This window comes from Argopecten irradians, chromosome 1 (assembly GCF_041381155.1).
Source record: "Argopecten irradians isolate NY chromosome 1, Ai_NY, whole genome shotgun sequence".
Lineage (NCBI taxonomy): Eukaryota > Metazoa > Mollusca > Bivalvia > Pectinida > Pectinidae > Argopecten > Argopecten irradians.
Genome location: NC_091134.1, coordinates 63,256,479 through 63,269,676, shown reverse-complemented (window position 1 = coordinate 63,269,676; position 13,198 = coordinate 63,256,479). Strand labels below are relative to the sequence as shown.

The 13,198-nt window shown below is 38.7% G+C and overlaps 2 protein-coding genes across 2 annotated transcripts; one reads left to right on the top strand and one right to left on the bottom strand.

The window, feature by feature from the left end:
• The first annotated feature begins 520 nt into the window (after window positions 1–520).
• LOC138304814 (uncharacterized) lies at window positions 521–2,340 on the top strand. Its single transcript, XM_069245117.1, has 2 exons — window positions 521–1,150; window positions 1,454–2,340. Exons 1-2 carry the CDS (start codon window positions 526–528, stop codon window positions 1,888–1,890), a joined length of 1,062 nt encoding a protein of 353 aa, XP_069101218.1. The 5' UTR covers window positions 521–525; the 3' UTR covers window positions 1,891–2,340.
• A 10,115-nt stretch (window positions 2,341–12,455) lies between these two features.
• Window positions 12,456–13,193, bottom strand: LOC138306473 (uncharacterized). The gene is made up of 2 exons (XM_069246967.1): window positions 13,100–13,193; window positions 12,456–12,847 (listed from the first exon to the last, which is right to left on the bottom strand). Exons 1-2 carry the CDS (start codon window positions 13,191–13,193, stop codon window positions 12,456–12,458), a joined length of 486 nt encoding a protein of 161 aa, XP_069103068.1.
• Between the last annotated feature and the right edge of the window lie 5 nt (window positions 13,194–13,198).

The window sequence follows — 13,198 nt, the reverse complement described above, 5'->3', positions numbered from 1 at the left end:
TCGCTTGGTAACTATCGCTCTTTGCATTGCGCATTGTCGTTCTTTGCTTTGCACACGTTCGCTTTTACTTTGAGACATTGTCGCACTGTCGGTCTTTACTCGGCGTACTGTCACTCTTCGCTTGACACACTGTTACCGTTCACTTGGTACACTGTCGCGTTGTCGCTCTTCGCATGGCCCACTGTTGTTCTTTGAATGGTGGGGTCGCAAATGTAACAATGGGACATTGCCGAACACAAGCCACTATAGAAAGGGAATATACACTGATTACAATTCTTATGCTAGCGTCTATTGAATGCGGTAATTATAAGTGATATAGCATTTTTAAATTCACTTATCGTCGATGTACTTGAAGTTGTTTCCATTTGAAAACTATAACTAGTACAACGCCCGACTTCCTACATGCTACGCTAGTACGCTAGTGGACACTCATTAATGTAGAACTAGTATCATTATCTTATCATCACGTAATCTAGAAATAGAAACGAGATAAAAATATAGGCCAGATCAGTAGATTGAAGCTCTATGTCAATGGTTTCAATTAACGCCAAAATGTCCTCTACCTCTGTGAAGTTGATTTTAATTTTGTGCGTAGCTGGTTGTTTTGGGTCACTAAAGGAAGCAACCCTTGACCAATACGATAATCAATGGCATGACCTTGTGACCTTTGTGTACCAGAAAATTGACGGAATGGAACGTATGTTGACCGAAAAAGACAAGCATGTAGAACAGCTAAGATCAGACTTGGTTTACCAGAAGAATGAAATCACCCAGCTTAGACAAAAAGTGGTTTCTCTCGAGCGTGAAATGGTATACAAAGACACCATGGTTGATAGATTGGAAGGCAGGGTGACAGATGTGGAAATGTATATCAATGACACTGTCCCATATAAAACAAAATCAACTGGATTTGCAAATGTGAACACGGATTTTAATCTATTGGGAGATAAAATTCCAGATAATTATCAATCTCTCGCAAATGCAACTGCTAACACTCTTCACAATCAGGACTCATTTCATCTTTCCGTCAACCAAACTCACGAATCATTGCTTCGTCAAAATGAAAAGACTTCCTCTAGATCCAGAGTCTCTCAGAAAACTAGTAAGCAGAATATTTCCAAGGCGGCAATTCCAAGAATGTTTCATAAACGTAAGCTTATACTTGTTATGTTGTGTTGTTCAGGAACAAGAACTATTAAAAATATATATGGTTTGTCGCGTCTCATGTACTTCACTTTCCATTAAAAAGCTATCTTGATTTCAAATTGATTGTAATGTCTGTGTTGGTATTAATAACACGTATTCGCCAATGAAATCATTTATTTGAATTTATCAAACTAGCGTGACGGTATTAAGCTGACCATTGATCCATTCATGTGACCAATTTGTCCAAACGTTTCATTCATGGAGAAGAAACTTTTGATCCTTTATTCAGCATTCCACTGTTTTGCAGGTATCACCCCATCTAGTCAGTCTCCAGGACAACGCGTTGCGTTCCACTCCAGCCTAGCTACAGACCGGAAATACCACGAGGATAATACAGTGGTCTACGATCACGAGAAACTGGACCATGGAAACGGCTACAATCCTTCAGACGGTATATATACCGTGCCGGAATCTGGAACTTACGTAATTACGTGGACGTCACTTTGTTATGGGAACCAGCAATTCCAAACCGTCCTGGCGGTGAATGGAGCGTACGCGGGATCGTCGTGGACGGATGCTGAGGAAGTAAACGACGTCCACCAAACGACGGCTGTTGTTGTTGTCGCCTTACATCAGGGAGATAGGGTCCTGATCCGTATGGGAAGTACCTATGGACACGGAAACATTCTTAGCCGAACAAACTTTGGAGAATCTACCTTCTCAGGATGGAAACTGGATGGATAAAGACGCATACCACACAAATATGACTTTCGTTGTTTTTCCTTTAACAGTGAAAAGGTGTAGACGTTAATTCGAAAACTTAGGCAAACAGTATCAATCTCCATTATTTTTGTATTTGGCTATATCCAGAGAATAGACAGCTGCAGGTCTGGTAGCTTATGTCGGGTTTTAGGGGTCCCCATGAACTTCTCTTGATGACCAAAATTGTGGTCAAGACATTAGTACAAGAATCCTTTTGAAGATGTTCTTATCTGTTCAAGACAAGAGCTGCTATCTATATCATTTGTTTGCCAAACGTAACCTAAATCTATTCTATACGATTCATTTTAATGATATTTATTATCAGTACATCATTGTGTTCTAACATTTTTGATAACATGATTTGGTGGATTTTCTATTCACAAAAGAAGAGGAAACGATACAGGAGATTATGTACTTAAATAGTATTGACAAAAATGATCATATTGGCATTTTATTTAAAAAGATCTGCTACAGTAAATCGTTATACAACAACACCATCCGCTAGAGACTTTGTATTAACAGTGACTTCCTAGAAAATAATGATGAGGAATCCTGGAAGTGCTTTACTGGTCCCAAGTTCAATTCAAAACTAAGACAAATGTCATATTCTTGAAACCTACATATGTAACACTTACGGCAAACAATGTAGAAACCGCAAATGTCAGCACCGTATTCGGGATTCGAGATTCTTCTAACGAATCCGGTGCCAGCACCGTATGCGGTATTCGGGTTTCAGGATTCCAATAACGAAACCGGTGCCAGCACCTTATTAATTATTTAGTTAAACGTATATAGACGTAATCTTAACACTTGAAAGCCGTAAAACACCTCCTTAGATCGGTTTTCGTTATTCAGTTTGAATACCGAATCCAGTGCCAGCACCTTATTCGTTATTCAAAAATGAACAAATAAATAACAATTTCAAAGCATAAAAATCCGATCAAAACATAATTTCACAACCTCAAAAATACTTGAAAACTTCGAGAAATTGTTTTGAATTTGAATAATGAATCCGGTGCCAGCACCGTATTCGGGATTCGGGATTCGAATAACAATCCGGTGCCTTCACCTTATTTGTTATTCAGTAAAACGTATAGACATCATTTTAGCTCTTCCACTTGAAAGTTGTTAAACACCTCCTTAGAGCTTCTGATTACGTATTCTAATTCTAGCGACTAATTAACATCAGAAATGGTTCAAATTGAATTAGTATGCACCACAAAGATGTTTTTGATCTTTTAATTGCTCATTAAGTGCCCATTACTTATTCGATTCCCTGATTACCTATTCGATTTACTTATTACTTATCCGAATCATATCGACTAATTATTATCAGAAATGGTTCAAATGGATTATTATGCGTCACAATGATGTATTTGACCTTTAATTGTTCTTGAAGGGCCAATTACTTATTCTATTTACGTATTACCTATTCGAATTATATCGTCTAATTATTATCAGAAATGGTTCAAAATGAATTAATAATTATTCATCACAATGATGTATTTGAACTTTAAGTGTTCATTAAGGTCCCATTACTTATTCGTTTCCCTGAGTACTTATTCGATTTCCTTATTCGATTCCCTGATTACTTATTTGATTTCTTATTGCTAATTAACATCAGAAATGGTTCAAAATGCATTTTAAAGACATCATTTTATGCATATACGCAACCGACACCCATCTTTGTAGCCCAAACAAACATAAGATTTGAGTATCTCGTATCATCCGTACCTTATCTCGTTCGCGACGGGAGTAACCTAGAGTGATGTCCCTTCCTCAAAGAGCCTAAGGTGGCAGTGTACAGTTGATTTGAAAAATTCAGCAAAATAAAGTGCAGGCTTTAATTATGCACACGCAGCTTTTTAACCTTAAATAACATCTGTATAAAAGTATAAATATTTTCAATCTTCACAACATTTGCCATTGCTATGCAGAGTTCATTTTTGGACAGGTATGCTTTTTGTGGTTTTGTGAGCCTGTAAAAACCACGGTAACCATTTGGTTTTTTTTTTAAATGCAAAAAATTGGGATTTTCAACCCAAAATTACACCCCCTCTAGGAGATTTTTTTTTCTTGGACACAGTTTAAAACCAAGCATCACTGCCGTGATAGCGGAACTGAGTCTATTTCGACATAGGTATATCATTAAACTTTTGAGCAATCTTACCTCGTACCCCGGCTATCAATTTCTGCTGCTACAGTATTGAGTTTTTCCATCTTAGACGCACATTCGCATACCCTCTTAACCATTAATCTCGAACCCATTTTGGGAATTTCTATATAATTCTCTAAATTGAATTCACCAATTTTAGGACATATACATTTTTTTAAAATTTTTTATGCATATAATAAAACAGGGGCTTTCTGCTTGATAAAAATCTCAACCATGGCCATTCGGTCTTACTGTACACTGCTACCTAATGGAGCCACAAGGGCAAAATGGCTTAGGAGGAAAGGGAGGAAATAGGAGGGTAGGACTCCATACAGTTAGGGTAAATACTGGGTGTCGCATATGTCATGTTACACATTAGAATGACATACATGGTCAACAAAATAAATATTTATGGTACATGAATCCGTATACTCAAAAGTGTTGTATGGATAATACATGTATAAAGGAACAATTTGATTCAAGAGGACATTATACAGGTAATGAGACATGTTACATACTTTGGAAGACGTGGTGATTTTGGTTCTCTAATGTCCCATTTCTCAACCAATCAAATCATTTTTTGAGTGAGCATTACCAAAATTACAGAACGTAATCACCAACACAAAAAAACGTCTTGAATGAAGATCAAGGTAATTCTTTGAACAAACTTGTAGCTCGTCATGCTAGCATTTGACAGGCCCACTATCAGGTCTCTAGGGCTTTTAGTTATTAACAAGGTGTTGTTGAAAGATTTTTACCTTTTTGACCATTGAAACCTTGAATAAAATTCAAGGATATTCATTTGAACACACTTGGTAGCCCTTCACGCTACAGGCCAAATATCAGTACCCTAAGCGATTAGTTTCGATTATTGAGAAGAAGTCGTTTGAATATAACGTTTACACTCGGCGATTGACGATGGACGGATGTTTGATTATTTTAACGCCCTATTAACAGCCAGGGTCATTTTAGGACGGCAAAAGTGCTTTCGAAACTTCAGTAGTACCCTACTCACTAGGTTGAATGGAGGGAAAGCATAAACACGCATCCTTCCCAATCAAAATATAGTGCGTCCACAGCCTAAACCATTTGGTCTGGTACCGGAAAAACAAAGGTTGGCAACTGAGTGTTCAGGGAAGTTACGAAAAGATCTGTTTGAGGCCTGTCCCACCCCTGACAAATGCCCTCGAAGATCGGGGGGTTTAGCTGCCATTCTGTCAGAACCGTCTGGCGGCGCCTAGAGAGAGTCTTCGGCAGAGCATTCAACTGTAGAGATGCCCGTAGCATCACAAACCACTTTGGAATGCAGAATCTTCTGAAAAGCCCGCAGAGCCAACAGAACAGTCCTCATCTACAGCACGTCGTTGTGCCCAGAAAACTGTTTCCCCAATTGACAATGGCTATCGAGGTAAGCCCTTCACCCTATCATGCACGCATTCGTGAACAGGGTCATGGTGGGAGCTGGCTTGAACAACTGACACCTCCCCCTGTTTTGACTCTTAACTTAATTCCACGATGTCACTCTCACTCCCGACATTCATTGTTACCAGGCAACACTAAAATATCCATGGTGCTTTACCACCGAGTTCCAACCTAGCCACAAATATACAGATCATGAGCAACACTGATGGAGTAAATAATTATATTTAAAAGTTACTAAAAGCTTTAAGGTCTACCTGTTGATTCAATGTATTTCTGGATGCATGCACATATTGCAGAATTTAGATCATAACTAAGGTGATAACTTCCCCTTGTTAGCAAGTTAATACATGTAAACATAAACATTGAGGTTTATATCCAATTTAAGATTTAGTTGTACATTGTATATCTACTTGTAGGAGAGACAGAGAGTAAATATTAAAAGTCATCTTTCAGTTATAAATCTAGGGTAAAATAGAAAGAAGTGACAAACATCCTCAACAATGCAAGATGCATTATTAATAAGATGATCTCTATATAAATCTGATTTTAATTGTCTTGCTTGGTTTCTAAGTTGGCATAAAATAATGTTAATTGATCTAGATCCACTATACAAACATCTAAAAGCATAAGTAAACAGTTTCTCAGGATAAGTGCGTATGGCATGACGGCTTGTTGTGCCGACCTCTTGATGAGAATCTGGAAGAAGGCTTCTACTAAAGTGGCTCAAATTGAAGCTATGTTGACCGGTGGAGTCTCCATTCTGCCTGTTAAAGTCACATAGATATATAATTGACCGCCAAACTCCGGGCTTCTTGCAGACCAGAAATATTATTGAATAGAAGCAGCTGTTGGTGCATTCCTCCATAGGTACCTCCTCGACCGCGCTCATTAGTCTCTAAAAGTGCAATATCCGGATCCCCGGAGGAGGAAAGAATGCTTTATCACCAAGAAGGATCCTGCAAGAGGGGAATGCCCAACCCCTTAGTAAATACAGACAAGGCCCAAGAGATTGTGTTCCCTCCACTCCGGAAAAAAGACAGACAGACGACCTCCTACAGGCAGATCGGGAGGAGGAAGATCGAAACCCTCCCAGGTTGCAGAATCATTTCATATCCCAAACCCCAATCTTGCGGCAGAAGGACCAGAATTTCAGACTGGAGGTGCGTAGTCCTCCAGAAAAAAATGTTTCGTCTGGAATGACCAAGAAGGGAGAGTCAGGAACTCTTCTTCATATCTCCAAGATAGCTTGGATCATGCACATTGTTGCTCTTGACGTAAGGCTTCCACTTCGGCTGCACAGCAGACTGAGGAGCTGAAATTCTAGCCTTCTTCTTGGGTCACGCTGATACCTGAGAGGAACTGTTCTTCACGGTCTAAGTCCTCCTTCAAACCCTTCTCAACATAAGAAAGGGTCCTACCAAAAAGATTGGACCCAGAGAAGATGAAGTCAACAAACAGGAACGGCAAGGTTCATTGATTGAGCTTTTTTTAACAGAAAAACGCCTACTCAACAAGACACTGGCGAGCATGAGGTGTGCTCGGAATGGCAACCGCTCCCGTAAGCACTTGCTCGGCAAGACATATGTCATCCTAAACGGCAGCAAGTGCTAGGACGCGCATCCGATATGGTGTCTCCCGTCACTTGTTCTGGCACTATTATCAGAATAAATGTGTTGATATAGATATGAAGTTAAAAATTCCATAAACAGGGCGTGTTTGAAGTGGAAGTAAGGGGGTGAATGACCGCTCACATTTTTGATACCCGCAACATGTTCTTGATATTTAAAACTATGCATTTCACAATGAAGTTTTACGTTTTTGTACTGTTTTCTCGTTTCTTTTAAAATATCCTAAAGAAATGTTCCCATTCTGTTGGTAAGGACATAATTGCTCAACAAAATCGCCAAATTGGATTACTGCCGAACATCATAGCTGGATAGCTATATACCTATATAGCTGGATAGGCTCGCGGGTGCATATCCGTTCTAAAGCGAGCCTCCGATGGCGTTCGCGAGCGCTCAAACAAGGTGCTGGCACCGTTTTCGTTATACGAATCCCAAATCCCAAACCCCAAATACGGTGTTAACACCGGATTCGTTATTGCAATCCCGAATCCCGAATACGGTGCTGGCACCGGATTCGTTATTGGAACCCCGAATCCCGAATCCCGAATACGGTGCTGGCACCGGATTCGTTATTGGAACCCCGAATCCCGAACCCCGAATACGGTGCTCCCAACCCCAAATACGGTGCTGGTACCGGATTCGTTATTGGAACCCCGAATCTCGAACCCCGAATACGGTGCTGGCACCGGATTCGTTATTGGAACCCCGAATCCCGAACCCCGAATACGGTGCTGGAACTGGATTCGTTATTCAAACTGAATAACGAAAGGAGTTGTTTTACGGCTCTCAAGTGTTAAGATTATGTCTATATACGTTTTACTAAATAATTAATAAGATGCTGGCACCGGTTTCGTTATTTAAATTCAAAACAATTTCTCAAGGTTTTCAAGTATTTTTGAAGTTGTGAAATTATATTTTGATCTATATTTTAATGTTTTGAAATTGTTATTTATTTGTTCATTTTTGAAAAAAACGAATAAGGTCCTGGCACCGGATTCGTAATTCGAATTCCAAATCCCGAATCCCGAATACGGTGCTAACTTCACGTTGCCATCAAAAGTAGACATTGACACAAATTCTCAAAATCCACCAAAAATCTTAATTTTCCAAACATTTAAGTTGAAGTCCAGTTTTGGAGAATTCAATATTGACGTTTCATACCAAGCATTGATCTTTAGTTACCTCGGTGATAGTTTGAATTTTAATATTGATGGTTTATTCCAAGCGTTGACCTTGAGTTAGCTCGGCAATAATTTTAATTTTAATATTGATGTGTGGTGTTAATGGGGACATTTTCCATTTTATGCTTCTGTTTCAGAACATATGGACAAAGATTCAGAATAATATTTATTCCGATTCTGGTATTCTGGGATAAAATACAGACAAGCAACAGGCGAGACAAAAGCATCACTACAAGATTTGGAAAATACCACAGCTACACCAATTTTCAAGAAGAAGAAGAAGAAGGAGTAGGGACTTGGAAATCATGATTACCAATTTATCAATTTATAGATGATCTTCATAATATGAAACCGAATCAGAGGCGCGTCTTTATATACATACACAAGAGGCTCAATCAAGGGACTTAACGGTCATCTGAATACCTTGGCAATAACCGTATAGGAAATTCATTAGATATAGTGTCATTGTAGCCGTCTTCGATTTCGGATCAACCAGAGATGTAACAACACTTTGTCTGGAACATGTCGGGATCATTTCATGCAAGTTTCAGTCAGATCGCACCACTAGAACTAAAGAAGTCCAATATGTGTTTTAAAGATGGCGGCTGTTGCGGCTATCTTAGATTTCAGATCGACCCGAAAAATAACAACCCTTTATGGAGACCATGTCAGGATCATTTCATGCAAGTTTCAGCTAAATTGCACCAGCAGAACTTGAGAAGAAGTTCTAAATGTGTTTTAAAAATGACGGCTGTGGCGGCCGTCTTGAATTTCGCGTTGACCGAAAAATAACAACACTTTGTTGAGACCACGTCAGGATCATTTCATGCAAGTTTCAGCTAAATTGCACCAGTAGAACTTGAGAAGAAGTTCTAAATGTGTTTTAAAGATGACGGCTGTTGCGGTCATCTTGGATTTCGGATCGACCTGAAAAATAACAACCTTTTGTGTAGACCATGTCAGGATCATTTCATGCAAGTTTCAGCTAAATTGCACCAGTAGAACTTGAGAAGAACTTCTAAATGTGTTTTAAAAATGACGGCTGTGGCGGCCATCTTGGATTTCGGATCAACCTGAAAAATAACAAACCTTTGTGGAGACCATGTCAGGATCATTTCATGCAAGTTTCAGCTAAATTGCACCAGTAGAACTTGAGATCGAAGAAGTTCAAAATATGTTTTCATTATGGCGGCTGTTGCGGCCATCTTGGATTTCGGATTGACTCGAAAAATAACAAGACTTTGGTGGGACCATGTCAGGATCATTTCATGCAAGTTGCAGCTGATTGCACCAGTTCTACTTGAGAAGAAGTTGATAATGTGTTTTAAAGTTGTATTTCTGGTAATTTTCACTGTAACGATATATTGCTTAAACATTTGATATTTGAACATGCACATGTAACTTATTGATTAAGCTCCCCAAAAGAATATGTCGGCCTATAAGAGCGCCGAAATCTAGGGATCATATATTCCTGGTTTGAATACAGCGCCTTCAATCATCGCCATGTTCAGTACCTTCGGCTTTTGTCGGCATTCCAAATCGTACCGCGTGACTTGTGTCCACACGTCCTGCATGTGGTGATCCAGGTAACTAGGGTAAGCGCACATGTGTTTGTTTACGTTTTCCTTCTGGCTAATATGAGCAAATCGTGCTGGTATACATGTATGTCCACAGAGCGAGTATTTGAAACATCTAATTCACACATTGCCGTAATTCAATATGGTGTGTACTAAATATTGTAATGTGCAAGCATTATTTTCTTTGTAGATCCAGTCTGCTGAGGTCGACCGCATGTTTTGTTTATGAAAAAAATTGTTGACATTTGGTTTCACAACTCTCGTGTTACTTCGAGGTTGTCGCGACGATGTTCGGAAGAGTTCGGAATGATTCGGCATCTTTCGAGCTTATTTTTGACGTGTACACGTTAAAAAGATTTTTTTACTTCTATAATTAAAAATACTTCCAGTGCTGCAACTTTATAAAAAGTGGTAAAAGTAGAAAGTTTAAACCTCGGACAGACGGGGAAAAATGTGTATAACACTTAAACAGTTTTTACTATGACAAAAAGAGCGAAAGTGATAGACCATACAACTTTAAATGTGATTTCGGATTGACCAGAAATAAACAACACTTTTTCGGGACCATGTCAGGGTAATTTCATGCAAGTTTCAGCCAAATCGCACCGTTAGAACTTGAGAAGAAGTTCAAATTATGTTTTCAAGATGGCGACTGTGGTGGCCATCTTGGATTTCGGATCGACCCGATAAGTAACAACGTACTATGTCGGGACCATGACAGGATCATTTGATGCAAGTTCCAGCCAAATAGCACCGGTAGCACTGAAAAGAAGTTCATGAATTTTGGATCGAACGAAAAATAACAACACTTGCATGGTCGGGACCATGCCAGGATTATTTCACGCAAGTTTCAGCCGAATCGCATTGGTAGAACTGGTGAAGAAGTTCAAAATGTGAAAAAGTTTACGCACGGCAGACGGCTGACGGCGGACGACGACGGACGAAGCATGATGACTATAGGTCATCCTGACCCTTCGGATCAGATGACCTAATAACAATACTGAAAAAACCAAACCTTTTATTATTGAACGTTAATTATCAAAAAAAATCAGATCAAATAAAATAAATTCCAGTTATTTTATGTTTTCTGATGAGTCAGTGACATTCGTGCCAGCGAAAGTTTCTCGCATTTCTAAACAAGTGACGTGTACGGTACGCCTACTGTAGGCTAATAACGTTACCTCATTTTTAAAGAAATCGTTGGGAATTCGTCAATAAACAAAATTTACAGCATTTTACGATCTGTTAGTACTAAAAATATATACATTCACATTTCAAACATTGAATTTGCCACCATTGTTGTTCCTGTTTGTTCTTTATGATCCAGCTTTGTAAGAAGTGTGAGATTTTGTTCGAGAACAATGTTCTCGTTTCATGTTCATTGCGTTTGGCCGAAATTATCCCAGAACAGTGTTCTTGTATCAAGAACATGTCGCCCAAGGTAGCAGTGTTCAGTATGACCGAATGGCCATGGTAACTTGAGATTTTTATTAAGCAGAAAGCCCCTATTTTATTATACGCATAAAAAAATGTATAGGGGAGAGTGGGGATAGTTGAGCCATTTTGTGCATATTAAAGCTCTTCGAAAAATTGGCAAGGGGAAATATATTTATTTAATTCTATCGTAAAGTGCACATATGTCTCTTTAATTTTGTATGTTAAAAGTATTTTCTTTGGCCTCCATATTACAATAATAATCATTACAAGTTCTCAGTTAAATGGCTCAACTTACCCCGTGTCCGGGGCTACTTGAACAACCAACCGAGGTAAGTTGAGCCACACACTTTCCGCGTACCAAGGACGACTACTTATAAATCTTTGCCGTGAACCTATACAAAAATTGTTGACGTTACTAATAAATTAATAAAAGTATTCTAATGATATCTGAATATGTATATATTGATGCACATGTATAGCATTCATAAATCGTTAGCTTATTATTAACCAGTATTTTTTTTGCCTATGTGTCAAAAATACTTCATATACATGTACCTTGTGTAAGGGTGTGTGTGTGGTTTTTTTAAAATGGTCTATGAACATTTTTCGTTTTTTGTTTTTTTTCTTTGTCATGATATAACAAAGAAAAATGTTTACAAAAGTGGTTGAATTACAACGTATTACAAATGAGTGGTACGATTGTTCAAATACAATACAGGTACAGTTACAAACATGTGCTGTTTTGACATAGGCCGATTTAGTCACGAATCCAAAATGCAACAAATCATTGATAAGCCTAGACTAAATATTACTTATTCTTAACTTGAATAAGTTAACTTGCCAGAGGCAAATTGCCTGATCATGTATTTTATACATGTGTCTAAAGTGTCATTGTATGTAAAAGCGTAGCGTACACGTTCACATATACCTGTATATTATTCGTGAAATTTTCAGAGAATCAATTCTTGCATACTTTGCAAATATACAGAATATATTTGTATAAGACTAAATAGAAAAGAAAAACGAAATAATTCAAATACATTTTGTAATATGTAATTGGATAGCAGCGGCACAGGGTGAAGTAGTAGACACTAGTACATTTGTATGACAAGTTCAGAGGTTTCAATTTATCTTTAAATTACCACGCATCTCAAAATAAATCATCATCAGATTCGCAGTTCTGGCAAATGTATACTGATGACCCATCGGTACATTCCTCGTGGGACCACAACTTGCAATTGATGCACTGAATCCAAGATTCGTTCGGCTTACTGTTAGCATAAGACTCTAGACAAACTAAACAGAAGTAATCATCATCGTCACTACTATCCTCTTCAATCACGGCAATGGCCTTCGTTTTCTTTTGTCTCTTTTGCTTTCCTCCTTCGTTTCTTTGTCTTTTACGTCTTGGTGCAGGTTGCTGTTTTTCTTTCTGTTTCTTTTTAAGCGATTCCTCCTCGATAATTTTCAGCTCTGGGGTATCCGTCAGTATGGCACTCCTCCTCTTTTTACGGCCTTTGTGTACACCTTTTCTTGGTGTCGCTTTCGGGAAAGGACGGACTGCTTGCAGATAAAAATTTTGAGGACCGACATTAGGAAGATTTGCATGAGGTTGAATGCCATTCGTTGCAGGGGAAGCCACGCTGTAGTGTGCATTACCCCCCTCTCCCGATAAAATCAGAAAGATAGTTCCCAATGACGCCCCGTCCTGTGATGGTCAGGGATCCTGGTGAATTTCATCGATTCCACCGTGACTTACTATGTACACAACTACCGAAACATTAAATGCGTTACACAAAGCAGACAGTACGAGGTCTCCTGTTTGCGTGTTGTATGCCTTTCGTTGTATATAACTGTATATTTCTTCTAAAATGTTGCTGTTGTTCATGATGA

Coding starts and splice junctions, on each gene's coding strand:
- LOC138304814 (XM_069245117.1), top strand. CDS start 526: ATGTCAATGGTTTCAATTAACGCCAAAATGTCCTCTACCTCTGTGAAG. Junction 1,151..1,453: donor TCCAAGAATGTTTCATAAAC/GTAAGCTTATAC, acceptor ACTGTTTTGCAG/GTATCACCCCATCTAGTCAG.
- LOC138306473 (XM_069246967.1), bottom strand. CDS start 13,193: ATGAACAACAGCAACATTTTAGAAGAAATATACAGTTATATACAACGA. Junction 12,848..13,099: donor CCTCGTACTGTCTGCTTTGT/GTAACGCATTTA, acceptor CTTTCCCGAAAG/CGACACCAAGAAAAGGTGTA.